This window comes from Oncorhynchus mykiss, chromosome 11, assembly GCF_057628025.1.
Source record: "Oncorhynchus mykiss isolate SJ-2025 chromosome 11, ASM5762802v1, whole genome shotgun sequence".
Classification (NCBI taxonomy): domain Eukaryota; kingdom Metazoa; phylum Chordata; class Actinopteri; order Salmoniformes; family Salmonidae; genus Oncorhynchus; species Oncorhynchus mykiss.
Window position 1 is genome coordinate 45,241,306 of NC_143032.1, and position 19,048 is coordinate 45,260,353.

A 19,048-nucleotide genomic window follows, 5' to 3' on the forward strand; every position below is an offset into this window, starting at 1 on the left:
GAGGGGTCAGGAGACACTGTGGCCCACTCCGAGGACACCCCCGGACAGGGCCAAACAGGAAGGATATAACCCCACCCACTTTGCCAAAGCACAGCCCCCACACCACTAGAGGGATATCTTCAACCACCAACATACCATCCTGAGACAAGGCTGAGTATAGCCCACAAAGACCTCCGCCACGGCACAACTTAAGGGGGGGGGGGGGGGGCGCCAACCCAGACAGGATGACCACATCAGTGACTCAACCCACTCAGGTGACGCACCCCCTCCAGGGACGGCATGAGAGAGCCCCAGTAAAGCCAGTGACCCAGCCCCAGTTAGTAAACCAGGTTCAACCAAATAACCACATGCTACCTGTCAATGCCAGATCTAGGAAAGAGAAAAGGGTTAGCCGAAATACAACACACAAAAAAAAGAAAGATGACCACCATCATTTGTATGATCAGTTTTATTGGCAAATATTGGCTTCAATAGGCTAGTGGTTGTGATTTCAGTCAACACAGATCTCAGTTGTCGACCTCCTGCATGTCCTAGGGGACGATTAGTATTCTAATGCTAAGAGAATACAAAGCAATAACATATTGACCACAAGTCAGATGCAATATTTCTAGTCTCTCTTTTTTCCCACTTTATATTTGTTTTGAAATGCTTTGTGACTCTTTTGATCTTCGAGTATGGACTGGACCAACCTCTTCAAGTCAGGATTTTAGTCAGACCCTGCGTTTTTATTTGTGCGTATAGTTAAAAGCTGCTCAACATCGTTTTGCCAGAATTATTCAATTGGCAGTTCTCAAAGCAGGTCTTGGGTGGCCTGGATGGATCACCCAAAATGGTCACCTGGTTTAAGGCACTGTCTTAAAGCACTGTTGCACACTAGCAACGGGGTCTTAAAGGCGGTTGCATGCCCTGAGAAGTGTAATGTAAGCCCTTTGCAGCTTGTAACTTCGGCGATGATGTACAATCAACCCAAATCCTTTGCAACAGCAGAAGTTTGTCAATGTGGATCCCTATTTGGCTGCCATTCCAGTGTTACACAGACATACAGCTGTTTCTGTACTGCTGTTAAATACCAATTTCAGATTTCCCGCTTAGTTTGCAAGGATTCACTCCAATTGTATTGCAATCCTGATATGCACATGGCTGTGAGTGGATGGCTAGGTCATTGTTTTTAAACACTAGGCCTATTGTACGCTGAGATTTTTCCTTCACTGACTTCTATCTGAGGAGAGAAAGGTATCAGTAAAATAAAAGCAGAAATACAAGGTGTTTTTCAGAGATTAGGGTCTGTAAATTAATAGCAAACATTTCTGAAATTCTGAAACAATATCCTAGTTTGCTGTTTCAGGAAAGTTAGCTTGAATCTCCTTTGTGAAATGCCCCTCTGCTCAGATGAATATTCACTTCAGATTCGGATTGAAATATATATGTAATTTTTTTGTGGTAGCATTACTGTGCAAGTGTTACTGAAATCAAAATATACTTCTGCCATAGTCAAACAGTGGTCATTATGTTCATGCAATTTAGCTCATAAGCTGCTAGATAGGCCACAGTACATGTTAGTTAGGGCTCTGTTCAATCAGATCTGCTTTAGCCGACTTCCGCATAGCGGTTGTTTTTGCGGTGTTGGAACTGTGTTAGATCTGTCAAATCCACAAGTGGCTCCTGGCATTATACCTAAAGGGGATGTTGCCATTGGCTGCACGGAGTAGAATTAAGAGAAATCCCTTGTAGCCTTGTTTCCAGGTTCAAACACCAGAATGTGAGACGTAATCTACACCTTGAATATGGTGACAGAAATCCTAATTTCATCGAATGATTTTCAATTAGAACATTATTTCGCTGTAGCCTACAATTTTAATGTGAATGGGACGATTGTGGCTTTGCAACAATGATCAAGACCAGCTTCTCACCAATTTGACAGCTCTAATGCAGTTCCATCTCCAACAGCGCCAAAACAAACCGCTATATAGATGTTGGCTAAAGCTGTTCTGATTGAATCTAGGCCTTAGAAGATAACTCATCCAGTCCATTTCAACCATAGTACCGCGTTATTATGTGACCAACATTTTGTATAACTAAAAATGGTATTGTCACATTATATGCAACGTATTACATGACTGAAAATGTTAAGGAATAACGCTTGTTTCAGCTTAGAAAATAGTCTTGGATCGGTTGTGGTATGAAAAATGAGATTTTACAGTATTCATTAAAACAAATGTATCACAGTATTGGTAAGGTGATGCTACTTCATGCAAATTAAGTCCTGATATGCATCTTTTGTTTATTGGTGGTGTCGTTGTTGTTTTTCTTTGATGGTTATATGGGTTTGGTGCTCAGGGCTAAGCCCTTTCCTCTTCACTGCTGGCCCTTGAAGCAGTAGACGCCGAAGAGCTTTTGCTTCTTGTCGGGGAATCCCACGAAGCGCACAGCCGCCTCTGTCGGGCTGCAGTTCCTTCGGGGTCTGGAGATGGGGTAGCGGACACTGCCGTCAGCCAGCCAGCCAGAGTCGCAGCGGTCATAGCCGTTCTTCCATGCAGCATACATCTGGCCCACCTTGGCGATCTCAGCTCCGTCATCCTGGCACGCCTGAGCAGCCTCGTTGAACGTTAGCTTGTCGGGCTGCACCAGCCAGTAGAAGCGGCCTGAGGTCAGAGAGGGAAGACGGCCAAAGGAAAACAGAGGATTTTGGTTGGGTTGCCTCATTTTAAAGAGAGGTCAATTAGATATGCTGATGAACTCTTCCCTACTGTAATGTATGCCTAACTATTTCTACTACTTTTGTTATAATAATAGATACTGCATGTCCAATGACTTCCTCAAAAACAACCATATAAAGCAGACAAACTCACCGTTGATGGCAGAGGTGAAGCAGAAGACATCGTAGCGGCTTTTGGACTTGTCGCGCTGGCCGTAGCTTCTCAGGCCCGCACCGGAGTTGACTCCTCCACAGGCCTGTCTGGGGTTGGTTATGGGGTACTGCACGGAGCCGTCGTTCAGCCAACCGGCATTGCACCAGTCAAGGCCACTCCTCCAGGCCTTGTAGAGCTGGTCGAAGGAGGCCACCACAGAGTCCTGGTCCAGGCAAGCCTGCTCGGCATTGTGGAAGTTGAGGTTGTAACGACCCAGCCGTGGGGAGTAAGGGAACACCACACCTGGGAATGAGCAAGGTGCTGGGGTTAATATCATAGCTAATGTGGCTCTTAGGCTACATGGAGCACCCATTCAGGTAAATGCCAACTGAACTCGCTATTGTTGTTATTCTATTGTATGTTATTCTATTGTAAGACAACTATTAGTGAGTCCGAATCGATTGTTATTCATTTTATGACATGCTCTTTTTTGAATGTCTCCTTACAAGAATGTTTATTTTGTGTCTTTAATTGAATCACCACAGCGGATAAAGACCCATTGCATAGTTATGCATGTTATATAACTACAGTTATATAGTCATAAGGCCTTATGGCTAACGTGACATGGTGTGATGTGTGATGAAAGAAACATACAGGAACTCAAATCCTTCTGTTCACCTGATTTAGAATTCCTCACAATCAAATGTAGACCGCATTATCTACCAAGAGAATTCTCTTCGATTATAATCACAGCCGTATATATCCCCCCAAGCAGACACATCGATGGCTCTGAACAAACTTTATTTAACTCTTTGCAAACTGGAAACCATTTATCCGGAGGCTGCATTCATTGTAGCTGGGGATTTTAACAAGGCTAATCTGAAAACAAGACTCCCTAAATTTTATCAGCATATCGATTGCGCAACCAGGGGTGGAAAGACCTTGGATCATTGTTACTCTAACTTCTGTGACGCATATAAGGCCCTGCCCCGCCCCCCTTTCGGAAAAGCTGACCACGACTCCATTTTGTTGATCCCTGCCTACAGACAGAAACTAAAACAAGAGGCTCCCACGCTGAGGTCTGTCCAACGCTGGTCCGACCAAGCTGACTCCACACTCCAAGACTGCTTCCATCACGTGGACTGGGACATGTTTCGTATTCCGTCAGATAACAATATTGACGAATACGCTGATTCGGTGTGCGAGTTCATTAGAACGTGCGTTGAAGATGTCGTTCCCATAGCAATGATTAAAACATTCCCTAACCAGAAACCGTGGATTGATGGTAGCATTCGCGTGAAACTGAAAGCGCGAACCACTGCTTTTAATCAGGGCAAGGTGTCTGGTAACATGACCGAATACAAACAGTGCAGCTATTCCCTCCGCAAGGCTATCAAACAAGCTAAGCGTCAGTACAGAGACAAAGTAGAATCTCAATTCAACGGCTCAGACACAAGAGGCATGTGGCAGGGTCTACAGTCAATCACGGACTACAGGAAGAAATCCAGCCCAGTCACGGACCAGGATGTCTTGCTCCCAGGCAGACTAAATAACTTTTTTGCCCGCTTTGAGGACAATACAGTGCCACTGACACGGCCTGCAACGAAAACATGCGGTCTCTCCTTCACTGCAGCCGAGGTGAGTAAGACATTTAAACGTGTTAACCCTCGCAAGGCTGCAGGCCCAGACGGCATCCCCAGCCGCGCCCTCAGAGCATGCGCAGACCAGCTGGCCGGTGTGTTTACGGACACATTCAATCAATCCCTATACCAGTCTGCTGTTCCCACATGCTTCAAGAGGGCCACCATTGTTCCTGTTCCCAAGAAAGCTAAGGTAACTGAGCTAAATGACTACCGCCCCGTAGCACTCACTTCCGTCATCATGAAGTGCTTTGAGAGACTAGTCAAGGACCATATCACCTCCACCCTACCTGACACCCTAGACCCACTCCAATTTGCTTACCGCCCAAATAGGTCGACAGACGATGCAATCTCAACCACACTGCACACTGCCCTAACCCATCTGGACAAGAGGAATACCTATGTGAGAATGCTGTTCATTGACTACTTTATTTATTTTATTTATTTCACCTTTATTTAACCAGGTAGGCAAGTTGAGAACAAGTTCTCATTTACAATTGCGACCTGGCCAAGATAAAGCAAAGCAGTTCGACACATACAACGACGCAGAGTTACACATGGAGTAAAACAAACATACAGTCAATAATACAGTATAAACAAGTCTATATACGATGTGAGCAAATGAGGTGAGATAAGGGAGGTAAAGGCAAAAAGGCCATGGTAGAGCAAAAAGGCCAGTAGGATAAAGAATGTGTGTGGTCCTTGGGTCTAGACTGGACCATTCATGAGGGATTGGGGGTTTCTGACATACGATCTGATAGTATATGTTAGTGAGTGTAAGCTATAGCTGTTCTTGGTTCTGCAGCTCCTGGTGAGTGATAAAAGAGCAGCCGCCCTCCAGAGAGGATTCAGACTTTTCTAACTGATTAATTCTGTGGTATTCTGCCCCTCAGCAGGGAAGGGAGATACATCTCACGCTGTTTACGTTTTAATTAGGCTGTAACAGCCAAGCTAGCAAATACGTTAGGCCAGAACAAGACTCCAAAGCACTATAATACAAAGCACAATCCTCAACTGTGTACAGCAAATGGAACCTCTGGTGTCAATCATTTGGTGGTTCAGTTATGTGATTTTACAGCCGTAAAACAGCCCCTAAGGCATTATGGTTATGTAATTGAATTAATTCCCTTCTTGACTCAGACTTTGCTGGTTCACTCCGCGGTTGTCCTGACCAGTATTTTATGTGTGTCCGGCCTACAAAAAAATGTAATCCCTTATATGTGTGAAATGTAGTCCAGTGTGGCTCAGTTGGAAGAGCATGGCACTTGCAATGCCAGGGCTGTGGGTTAAATTCCCATGGGGGACCAGTATGAATATGTATGGACTCACTACTGTGACTCACTCTGGATAAGAGTCTGCTAAATGCCTAAAATGTAAAGTTCTGTAAGGGAAAGGTGGCTTTCATTTGGCTGTAGTGATTGTTGACATACTGTTTAGGAGATGCAATGTTCTTGGAAAGCGGCAGGTAGCCTAGTGGTTAGAGCGTTGGACTATAAGCGAAAGGTTGCAAAATTGAATCCCCGTGCTGACAAGGTACAAATCTGTCCTTCTGCCCCTGAACAAGACACTTGACCCACTATTTCCTAGGCCATCATTGAAAATAAGAATTTGTTCTTAACTGACTTGCCTTGTTAAATAAAGGTAAAAATAAAAAAGCACTGAATTGGACTTCAACAGCCCTTCTTTATCCCTTGTTAATGTACTTCGTGTCACTGCTAGCTAACAGAGAGGGTTGTATTTGGCCCTTGGTGGTTTAGAAACAACTAAGAGCCGATAAAGCAAAAACAATGCCCTGTAACACATTAGATTGTTACATCAGCATCTGTAGTTTCATCTTTGACACAAGCCTGCATCCCATGGTAGCCTAGTGCTAGCTGAGTGCTTGACTGTCAGATGTATACAGCTGCAAACAAGAGAACATTTAATTGGATTACTTTGAGGGAAAGTCACAACCAGTACTGCGGCTTTTCATTGGGCATGACTTTGTTCCAATGTTAACAATAGACAGTCGTTCCAGCCTGTTTTGATTATGGCCAGCTAGCTAGCTGTTCTCTATTAAAGATCCCTTTTCTTAACCTGAAGCAAAATCTGCTCAGGCGGTCTTGGCCCAGATGGGAACTAATACCGTGTAATAGTATTCAATAGATTCAGGCTGACTCAGTTTTATGAATAGAATGTAAAAAAAAGGTTGTATTTGTGCCACATATTAAAAGGAAGAACAGGACTCCTTTCACAATTATGTAAATAGTACTGTATGAGCAAGGAGGATGTTAGAATCGATGCGGAGTGGGATTAGTTCAGATGGAAAATGTGTTTTCATGTACTGCAGTGAAAGGCTGTGTGAATATTATCAGCACAAACTCTGAAAAATGAACAAAAGCTGTCTTTTTTTGTCTTTTGTATTTCTACACATAAATCAATATAATGGTGGTGAGGTGTTGAAAATAAGGAAACAGGCTCTGGTCTTGAAACCATTATTTCTTGGCTCTGGTCTTGAAACCATTCATTTCTTCCAGACAGTAGTTTATGGGTAGGGTCATGAAAACCTCCTGTCCTTATTTACAGGGTAACACAAGTCTATTAACACCATAAAGACAGAACAGTGAAGACAAAATTAAATGGAGGGTGGTGACGTGATGTGCGGGATGATGAGATGAGATGGCAGGGGGAGGAAGTAAAAAGATAAAGATTTACCGTCGCTGTAGCCTACACTACCTTGCACCTCCAAGGTAACCTCATGAATGACATCATCCATGCCATCAATGACTTCACAACGGAACTTTCCCATGTCGTCCAGGGACACGTCGTTGATGAGCAGTGAGGCGTCATCATCGTCAGCCTCCAGCAGGCGGACACGGCCCAGGAAGCTGCCGTAGCTCTTCTTGTGGAAGCCCATGGACACCAGCACATCTTCCTCCAGTGACTCATCCGCAGACAGCTTGGTCCACTTGATCCTTATGCCCACGCGGCCGAAAGACATCCCATGCCGGCGGTGGAGCCGGCATGGTAGAGTGATGTTGGAGCCGCGACTGGCAAACACACGGTTCTGATCACCAAGTTCAGTCTCTGTGAAGGACAAGAAAAGGTGTAGTGTAAGTCAAGAGTTACTAAAGCATCAGAAGAATACAGTAGAATACATAACAAAGTTGCATTAACTTCGTCCACGGGACAGTTGAGCTAACGTAGGCTAATGCGACTGGCATGAGGTTGTAAGTAACAAGAAAAGTTCCCAAGACAAAGGCATATCTGATATTGTTAAAAAGCTTAGATTATAGTTAATCTAACTGCACTGTCCAATTTACAGTAGTTATTACAGTGAAATAATACAATGCTATTTTTTGAGGAGAGTGCCCAGTTTTGAACATGAAAAGTTATTAATAAACAAATTAGGCACATTTGGACAGTTTTAATACTACATTTTGAACATAAATGCAATGGTTCATTGGATCAGTCCAACACTTTGCAGATACACTGTTGCCATCTTGTGCCCAACATCTAAATTGCAGCTGGGCTTGAATAATACATTATGGCCTTTCCACTTGCATTTCAAAGATGATAATACAAAAAATACAAAAGAACGGTTGTTTTTTTCTTTGTATTGTCGTTTACCATATCTATTGTGTTATATTCTCCTACATTCCTTTCACATTTCCACAAACTTCAAAGTATTTGCATATCCTTGCTTCAGGGCCTGTTACAGGCAGTTAGATTTGGGTATGTGATTTTAGGCGAAAATTGAAAAAAAGGGGCGGCTCCTTAAGATATTTTAATTACTGGTGTCAGTTCAGACGTGCCACGTCTTTTAATGTCCTCAATAATTATGGTTTTGCATGCGTTTCATTGGCAAGCATAAAAGCAGTAAAAGATCTCTGAAAAATGCCCCTCTCAACATTGCCTAGAAACACACACACACACACACACACACACACACACACACACACACACACACACAGTGGTGTAAAGTACATCTTAAAGTATTTTTGGGGGTAATCTGTACTTTACTTCACTATTTATATTTTTGACAACTTTTACTTTTAATTTTATTCTGTAAGAATCTAGTGAATTAAGTATATTTTAAAAGAAAAACTTTAAGACTTTCACTCAAGCAGTATTTCACTTGGTGACTATCCGTTTTACTTGATTAATGTTAAAGTACATTTACTTTTACTCAAGTGTAACATTTGAGTACCTTTTCCACTACTGCACACACACACACACTCTACCTCTTCCCCTCTCTGTAGTGGCCAATCAGCTATATCATCAAAGTAGCCCTTCAGTCCTAAATAGATTCTGCTTTTGGAACCAGCCAGTCTCCCACCTCTGCAAATCATCTGCACCTAGCTCTCAGCAAACTATATACCATGACCAGCTCTGGCAGTTAACAAATTCAATGTTAATCCACATTAACCCCCAAAATTAAATGTTTATCTTTCACCCGCCCCAGCTGACTTGTGTAAAACATGAGTTGGGCATCCTGCAATTCAGCATTTACAAAATAAGGTGACTAAACGGTTTGCAAACAGACACGTTTTCCCTCATGTTATGGCCATCATCATTCTTTCCCTTCCTCCCTCCCTCCTGGCCTCCCTCCGAACCAGGCCACCCTTCAGTTCAGAGAGGTAGCTGCTATCAGTCACTCCACGTGAGTTCCCACAATCTCCCTGACCTCCAGGCCCTTTATGAGAGTGGTGCTTTGTGGGGACCCCACCCAGTGGTTGCCTACACACAGCCCACTGAGCCCAAGCAGGGACATGATGGATGCACTTGACCCATGACCCACTCACCACTGGTGCAGCCACAACCAATAAAGCTATGTGTAGAGTCCCAGGATATATAGCCCCCTGGGCCAGACAGAGCAGCCAATGGTCACAACACTCTTCTTAAATATATGGGGTAGTAAATTAAAGGGTTTAAATAGCACAATGCTGACACATCACACTTCAATGAAATATACAAACTTGGCAAAAAGACAAACAGTTTGTCTATATGATCGAGAGTAAGAGTAAAATAAGCATTTCCTGTTATATATGCAGTGGTGGAAAAAGTACCCTATTCGTATACTTGAGTAAAAGTCAAGATACCTTAACAGAAAATGACTCAAGTAAAAGTGAAAGTGACCCAGTAAAATACTACTTGAGTAAAATGTTTTGATTTTAAATATACTTAAGTATCAAAAGTAAATGTAATTGCTAAAATGTACTTAAGTATCAACAGTAAGGAAGTATGGAAACACATATCTGGTGAGAAAATGTGCATATTGTTTTTATGGAGATTTTAGAAAATTTACATTTACATCTGTCGCCAATTGGATGGAAACCTACAATAGCTCATGACTCGAAAGGGGACTTGGTTCTTTCCAAAGGCTGATGATGATTTCTACAGGCATACTCTGCTCAAAAGGGAGGGGATGTGAAAATTCTGCTTTGTTTGAGAACGTTATGTACGGTAACATACAGTCAGTGGTGTAAAGTACTTATGTAAAAATACTTTAAAGTACTAAAGTCGTTTTGAGGGGAATCTGTCCTTTACTTTTTATTTTTTTATTTTTACTTTTACTTCAGTACATTCCTAAAGAAAATAATGTACTTTTTACTCCATACATTTTCCCTGACACCCAAAAGTACTCATTATGTTTAGAATGTTTAGCAGGAGAGGAAAATGGTTAAATTCACAAACTTATCAAGGGAATATACCTGGTCATCCTCTCTGGATCAGCCTCTCTGGCTCACTCACTAAACACACATGCTTTGTTTGTAAATAATGTCTGACTGTTGGAGTATGCCCCTGGCTATCCATACATACACATATTTTTTTTGTTTGTGCTGTCTGGTGTGCTTAATATAAGGAATTTGAAATGATTTATACTATATTTTACTTCCTCGACTAACCTATAGCCTCGTTACCGTTATTTTATTGTTGCTCTTTAAGTATTTGTTATTTTTCTTTTTTTTATTAATTCAGTTTATTTAGTAAATATTTCTTAACACTTATTTTTCTTAAAACTGCATTGTTGGCTAAGGGTTTGTAAGTAAGCATTTCACTGTAAGGTCTACAGCAGTTGTATTCGGCGAAAAAAATTCTGTGTACATTCGGAATTGTTTGGCGAGCTACTCACAGGTGATTGACTGGTTGGAGACTCCTGGCCTATATGATGAGATTATTGTTATGGACAAAAGAGTAAGATTTTTTTTTTTTTTCAAACTGCAGCAAAGCATCCATTATCATGTTATTAGAATAAAACCCTCAATATTTTTTGAAAAGGACAATTAAGCTCATCACTTTGTAGTTTCACCACCCTGTGAAGTTTATCATCATTTATATTGTCTGTATCCTAATAAACTGCATGCTTTTCCGACAACTCCATGTGTTCCCACAATCTCCCTGACCTCCAGACCCTTCACAACAATATTTGTGCATAAAAGCGTTTCCTCCGACATTCATAATTTTACCGACACAAAAAGATGCCACCTTGTCTAGTGTATTTTGATTTGTCGACATTTGGAAAGTTTACGGAAAAAACGTTCTGTTTCAAATAGGCATGTAATGACATTTTTTTTCATCCGACAAGTACTTTACTCACTTTACTCATAAAAAGGTTGGATAGATACCTGGTTGGTCAAAATACGTCAGCAGCTACTAACTAGTGTCCGCAGTCGTCCTAGTCGGTGTGTAAGCTTAACAAAATAATATGCTTCTCACTCTCCTGCTTTCCCTTCCTCCCTTCTGTGTCTGACTGTCTCTCCTGGTTTCTCTATTCCTCTTTCTCTCTTTCCTTTCCTCTTTATTTGTGTCTGCCAGGTTCTCCTTGAGCCACACCAAAGCCATGACTGGAAAATGGTTCTGCTGTCTCTTCAACGGGCAAAAGCTTTTGTCCACGTGTGCCATTTACAGATGCAGGAATCGCTACCAGGTACTCCAGGTGAACAGCCTTCCGCTCTGATCATTTCTCCCCCACACCCCAACTTCTTCCACCCCTGATTTTCACCCAACCTCTCTAAACCCCATAACCCCATTCTCCCATGCACACAGAGCAAATAGCCAACATGTGGCTCGGCTTAATAGTGGCCTACACGTTATCAGTTGCACGCTATCCTGCAGAGGGGTTTAATGAGCAGAAGCTGTGCTGCCCGACAAATGTAATCTCACCCTATATCCCTAACTCCAACCGCTCTTTCATTTTCTTCCTTTCCTCTGGACTGCAACTCACTCACCACCATCCCTCCCCTCCATACCCACCCAGACACCTCGCCTCCATGCAGGCAGGCAGGCAGGCACACCAAACGCATGCCAAAGGGTTTACTAAGCAGAATAAAAAATCCCACTTCTTAAAAGAATGGGGCATGGAGAGTTTCATGAAGAGGCCCAGTATATTTGTATGAATTCTCCCTCTGTCACTGGCTTATGACTCAGAGCTTCTCTCTGCCTCATAAATTCTGGACTTGGGAAGCCGTTGAGTGAAGTTTCATTGGAAACTGAAAGCCCAGAATGACTGATCAAACCGGGAGCGCATGACAACGTCAACGGCAGTCGGCCAGATGTGACGCCATCCAGGATTTATCCCTAAACGTTTCTGATTCTTATTCAACAGATACGAGGTTAAAATAATAAAAAATAAAAAAATAAACTTATTTGTCTGATTTATAAAAACATTGTTCTAGCGCTCATAAACCACTGGCTGAGGTTCATAATCCCTGAACATATGAGGCTGGGGATGGGCTGTACATGGTACAAATAAGAGATCTCATAGCTACCAGGAAACACTATGCGGTTGAACGTAAACTAAATAAAACCTGTACAATGAGACCCCATACAGCACATAGACTGACCACATGCATATGAAACATCAAGAACAGACAGATCCTGTACAAAAAAGACTATGCAAAGAATGACACTGTAAAGATATATTGGTGAACCTTTGCACGCAAAAAAGCCTAATTTCAGTAGAGATGTGAGTGTAAGACTGCTCTTTTACCCCTGTCCCTGCTACCTGAGTTACCAGTGGAGATACATTGCCCTTGAGTGTATGTGGCCCCAAGTAATATACACTGCACTCATAAAGTGACAGCTTGGCATGTGTATTTAACCACTTGGCAAGCAGCTAAATATTCTGTCATATATCAAGCCTTAGCTTATTTATACGAGGCTATTTCTGTGGGGTCAAGGGTTCCCCCTAATTGTCAGATGTAACGTATAGAAACGGCTCATTAAACCATTACCAACCCCCCCCCCCCCCCCCCCCCCCCCCACACACACACACACACACACACACACTCACACATATTTTGTTAAGGGTGGGGTGAAAATGAAAGAGAGGAGAGAATTAGTAAATGAACACATGTGCATGACAATTAAAAAGTACAGCAGAAGCCAAGACCTACTGCCATTTTTACGATCATACACAATTCTCTCTCACTCCATAAATGATTACAGTACCGCGTTATTGGAAACAGCTGTGTCTTTTGAGAGTGTAGCAACGTAGGGCAATAAATGAACAGTAACATCATAATGGAATAAATGAACAGTAACATCATAAAGGAATAAATGAACAGTAACATCATAATGGTCCAACGTTGCCATGCGGCATATACTGTATGTTCGGCGTCTACAGAAGTGTAATAATGTTATCCTAACCTTATGTTAACTTGGTGTAATTGTGGTCTTTGAGATGTTGAAGGCGCAACCGAGGAAGTTGATTAGTCACTAATTAGCCTATAAGCCTACATCAGTATGTATACAGTGAGAGAGTATGCTACACAGCTGTAACTACATGTGTATCATTGAGTGATAAACCACACCAACCCAGGCCTGCTAGACATGCTATCCTTTACAACATCCTACAGCTCTGCACAGCTAGCCTGAATCAATAAGAAGATGGAGTTAACAGGCATAGCTGTGACCAAGGCACACACCTACACACACACCCCTGGCACGTGCCCAAAAAACGTCCACTCTCTCTCATACACCCACGCATGCATGTACGAGAGACTGAAAAACAGCTTCTATCTCAAGGCCATTAGACTGCTAAACAGCCATCACTAACATAGTGCCAACATACAGACTCAAATCTCTGCCACTATAAATGGACTAAATAAAAGGTATCACTAGTCACTTTAAATAACGGCACTTTAATAATGTTTACATATCCTACATTACTCTTCTCATATGTATATACTGTATTCTAAACCATCTACTGCATCTTGCCTATGCCGCTCGGCCATCGCTCATCTATATATTCATGTGTACATATTCTTATTCATCCCTTACATTTGTGTGTATAAGGTAGTTGTTGTGAATTTGTTAGATATTACTGCATTGTCGGAACTAGAAGCATTTCGCTACACTCGTATTAACATCTGCTAACCATGTGTATGTTTTTTATTTGATTTGACAAACACACGCATCCACGCATACACACAAACGTCAACTCCCCCCATATACATTTTTATGTTGCGGGTAACAATTTCATATTTTCTGAAGTCTCTACTAACCAAGGATAAGGGAGCCAACCTGATCCCATCTTCCGCTTTTACCTTGCAATCCTATTGGACATCATTCCACTTGCCAATCAACATTGTCCTTCGTGTTATGTTGTCGTATGCTATTGACTCTACATCTATTGTTCCATGGTAATATACGAAGACCTACACAAATGAGAGGGATCGCCTAGTTAGTGTTGAATGTGCAACATAACATCCACTTCATGAGCTAAATTATGTAACAAATGTTTCATTAGATTGTAACTTTCCGACAGTAGCCAGCTGACAGCAAACATATCCTTGTACAATAATTTCTCCGCTGCAGATAGGCTATAATAGCATACTGAGGCGTGCATCTATCGAAATGCGATTTTATACTCACTCTCCAATTTTTTTATTGGGTTAAATCAAATATGCTTTTATTAGGCCAACATTTATTAATTGCCTTCATTTACAGCATAATGCAGGATATTTTGTTTGCAAGCCTGGGCCAAATTGCCTTCTTTGAGCGAGAAAGAGAATGTCATAATTTTATCAAATAGAAAAGAGTGATAACATTTTTGCATTAAATACCCTACTTCCTAAAAGTTGTGTATAGTATATGTGATGAATGATTATTACTGGCAAACTACAGCTGCAGTGTTACTCATTGGATTACCACATATAACAGGATTCCCCAACTGGTGGTTAATTTGGCCCACGGGTGGTTTTATTTGGCTCTCAAGTTTTCTGAGCAAAAAAAAAAAAAACACAAAACCGAAGTTGTTGTTTTTGTCATTGCTTTTTTTTCTTTCATTGTTGGACATGAAAGCCTGTAAAAACACTAGGAACTCAACTCCAAGTATCCCCACGGATAATAAAAGGACACGTGATCACATACAAATGTAAGCAAGGTTTGAAATGATTATGCCATTGTCAATTATTATATCTGTTTGGGCTTCTTGTGGTCAATTTGCAGTCCAAAAATAATGTGTAATTATGTTTCACCCCCCCGATCTGCTCAAAACAACAACAAAAAACGGCAACATCGGCAAAATCTAGTTGATGATTAGTTGATGCTACTCACGTAGCCTACTACATGATGTAATAGGCTACGTGAGTGAACGTTTATGAAGACAGACGGACTCATGGAATTATTTGATTTGGATGGATGGTTGACGTGACAGAAAGGTAGGCAGACAATTTATTTTTCTAAAAGGTGGGTGCAACTTTGCTTGAATATTTCTTGAGTGCATAACATGTGTGTGTTGTGTCACAGCACTGGCCTAACCTTTATAAATAATTGTGAAATAAAACAAATAAACATGCACAAACATCTGACATCATCAGGCCACAGGAGTAGAACAAACGTTTACACAGACAAGAAAGACAGAACAGCAGCATCTCATCTACAGACTGAGGAAGTGTATATTTTTTTGCCTTTTGCCAGGATTTCTCTCTCTACCGTGATAGAGCGAACACATGCTGAAACTCAAATCCCCTGAGTCAGCCTACAGGACTGGACAAATTCATTCAAATACTCTTCACTTTTTACATTGAGACTCTAGTTTGAACTAGAACCATATGTTTCTCGGTGGTATTGTACTATTGCATTTGGCAGTAAGATATCTCACAGTATTTGGTGTAGGCCACAGGTGCCATTTTTAAGTTAAACTCAATTGTGTAGCTTGAGCAGGTGCAATCTGAAAATGTCCCCCTCCAATTTTCCACTTCTCACTCCCTCCTAATAAATACATTGTAAAGGAACAAAAAAAAGGCCAAGTGGTCCATTTGTAGACATAATGATCAATTATCTACAGTTTACCTGTAAACAATTTTGAACAATTCTGAACTAGAACCCAATTTGAGCTAAAATTAAAAACGTACACATTTTCATTCTAAAAATAGTAGTTTGGTCCATATGCAGTGTAAAACCGTTAGTTTGTGATGTGTGGAAGCAAGCCATTGTGACTGACAGGCGGATTTATACTCAGCCAGTGGCTCAGCCGTAAACCGTTAGTCAATGTGTCAGTGGTGAGTCAGACTGTGAATGGCATCCCAGAGAGGGATCTGTTACCAACCACTATAATGACCCTGCTGTTATATTAGTCTATGGTCCCTCTTTACTGAGGCCTCATGGCACGCACATGCACACCCCTGCACGAACACACACACACAGAGACACATCGCACAGACACACACACTTACCTGCTGCGTCGACTGGTGCAGAAGCAGTGCTGTCGGTATCACTGTACACACTGCTGGCCAGGGTCAGAGAAAGCAAAGCGGTGCAAAGCAGAGCTCTCATTTTCTCTTTTTCACACCAAGGGGCCGCTTCACTGGAAATGCAAAGAATTTCAAAATGAAATGTCACACTAATTTTCTAGGAAGCAAATGTATCAAAATCAAGAGTTCTTTGTTTGTTTTCTTCCTTTCATTCGTTCTTTCTTTTACGAGGTGTGCCAGTAACCCTGGTGCAGCAACCGCCGGTAGTGCTACTGGAAAGTTTGGGCTTCTTAGAGGTCCACACAAGTGCCTTTTATTGTAGCCCAGCATGGCTGAGACCACTCCCCCTCAAAGGGAGAGAGCCCATCATCCTGGCTCTCCTTCACCTCACCATCTCACCACAATGTTAGATGTCTCCGTGCTGGTCTCCCCGAGGAGCAGAAAAGTTACACTATACTGTCCTCAAAGTGTCCCTCAGGTGTCCCTCAGGAGAGTCCACTGAACAAAGAAACATATTCACAAATATTTGTATTGTGTCCATTCAGGTCCTTTATGCACTCATTTTAATTACTTTCTGCTTTTTGGTGATCATTTTGTTCCTGTGACCACAATGCTGCTTCTTCCATGTTCTGTAGCGAGACTGCTGCACAACCTAAACTATTATAGTACTTGTACTATTGCTGTAAGTCCTGCTGTAATGTTTTACCTCCGCAACTGAAATCCAAGCACCTTTCCAGTTGAGAGGGGGGAAAGCATCATCTTAAATAGAGACGGCACCTGCCTGGGGTTTGTGTTGGGGTGTGTGAGGCCCTCCATGTGATTTTACCTGTGTGATTTTACCTGCTCTTTCTTTGCAGGTCTTGCTGATGTTTCATTTATTTCTACATCCAGTGATGACGCAAGAACCTAAAACCTGCCTGGCTGCAAATCTGTACAGTGCACCCAAAGTTCACCTCATTGCAAATCCCTCTCCTTGCCTTCACATTCTTTATTTCCCCCTAATCCCGTCCTTTCTTTGGTTTCTCAGTCTAACCTTCTCTGTACAGTGAAAGCCTATTTTCATTTCCTACCACTTAAAGTTGTTCTATGGCAGATGATTGCAATAATAACTGACTAGATGGAGACACTATACATAGATAGTGCCCTCTTCAAACTCTAATCTGGAAACCTCTTCAGGTCTTTCTAAACTAATTCGATGGGGCTGCTTAGGCTATTCCGGGGTATGGCGGGTGAGGGGGAGTGTATGGTCTGTCTTAATCATTTTCTCAGCCGTCCGGATGGTCCTTGAGTGACGGCAGCACTAGGACGGAGGGACAAACCACAGATTGTGCCCTGGGCCCCTCGATCACAAGAGTTGTTACAGCTGGGGAAATTCAAACTTTGTATATATTTTTTCCTCTCGGTCTCTCTCTACTTTTTAAACACCCTGAGATGTGACAACACCCCTGGCACAGAAGACCCTATGGGCCCTTGTTGTACAGACTAAAGACCCAGCTAATCACATCTTCCACACCTAAACCTCCATCCACTGGAGATAGTACATAAGGTTTGATTTAAGTCATAAGTCTACTATAGCGATGAGCATGGGGGACGCATAAACATAAATACTATAAACCCCTAGTCTCATGGCAGAGATAGGAACTCGGAACGTAAGCTAGCCAGGTGCAACTTCAACCGTCTACTTTAAGTTGGCAGCGGTAGGATTCAGTACAGTTTTTTATCTAAAATGCAAGGGAACTATGTATGGTGCAATATCGCAGAGATGAATACCTTTGCCTATACTTTCAACAGATTCTAGTCCTGTGGTGGTTAAAGTTTGAGCAATTCCAAAGTAATTACAGGGACAATGTTTGGTAGATCGTATGAGCACTACATACCTGCTCTAGGCTGGTAAGTAACTCTAATGAATGGCTCTGTAACCACTGGGGGATTTGTTTTCCTCTAATCAAAGCAAGCACTACTATGATTGTGGTAATTTTCACCCCCCATTGAGAGAAACACTTACAGACAAACCACAAGGGCAAATGTAGATCCAGCGAACACACCCACCATTCTGCATACAAACTTACAATGCTATTGAATCAGTTATTCTTGGATGTGAGCAGGTTTGAACAGTATTGTTTTACTCAAATTCTCAACAGGAAGAATCATGTGTGTTTGGACACACAATCAACCTTTTGAGGACTTAACCAATACCTGACGTTCCCCAACTATTGGCTTTCTCGGTTACTTTAGGATTCCATGCTTTAAAAAAAAAAGGTTTTTCCTTTCCAATGGCCATCTTCCGCATCTAAGATGGAAGGTGGCTGAGCTACAGTAGTGTTTGTCAGACCATGAGACAGTAGCGTACGAACGGTGCTCTACTTTCCCCCACAAGCGTCACAGGACTCGTCTGAAGTTAGTGCCGCCGATCTGACAACTTCTGCCTGTAGTGTCCGCACAGTTTGGGCTACAAACTAATATGACCCCTCTATGGAAAGGGGAGACTCTTACGAACACGTACATGTTTTGACCTAGGACACCCACAAACCTCACAGGACTCGTCTGAAAGTCGCCCAGTACCAGTTTAAAAAAAGTTATGGAAGTGTATATATGAAAGTAGTTTAGTGCAACAAAAATAAGGGGTTAAATATGGGTAAATCATTTCCTATTCTTTCTTATATCTGTCAGATACAGGACACACAAACTTCCTTTTAATAAATGTTTTTGACGATCTGTTTTTTCATGTTTGAATCTGTTATTCAATGTGTCTTGAATATTCAATGTGTCCTCCTCATTAGGCTTAAACACGTTTCCATCCATAGTTTTATGCAAGTTCAGTCATACCACATAAAACAAATCACGACAGCTGTGATGGAAACAGGAAGTGTCAGTTCAA

General features: G+C 41.9%; 1 protein-coding gene across 2 annotated transcripts; it reads right to left on the reverse strand.

The window, feature by feature from the left end:
- Positions 1-433: 433 nt before the first annotated feature.
- Positions 434-16,886, reverse strand: LOC110535717 (hyaluronan and proteoglycan link protein 1). Of its 2 annotated transcripts, none has more exons than XM_021620913.3 (4): positions 16,153-16,886; positions 7,184-7,555; positions 2,850-3,152; positions 434-2,642 (listed from the first exon to the last, which is right to left on the reverse strand). In XM_021620913.3, exons 1-4 carry the CDS (start codon positions 16,250-16,252, stop codon positions 2,356-2,358), a joined length of 1,062 nt encoding a protein of 353 aa, XP_021476588.1. In that variant the 5' UTR covers positions 16,253-16,886; the 3' UTR covers positions 434-2,355. The 2 variants fall into 2 exon arrangements, with proteins under 2 accessions (XP_021476588.1, XP_090046326.1); XM_090190200.1 differs by having other exon boundaries at positions 7,205-7,555; positions 16,153-16,466.
- Between the last annotated feature and the right edge of the window lie 2,162 nt (positions 16,887-19,048).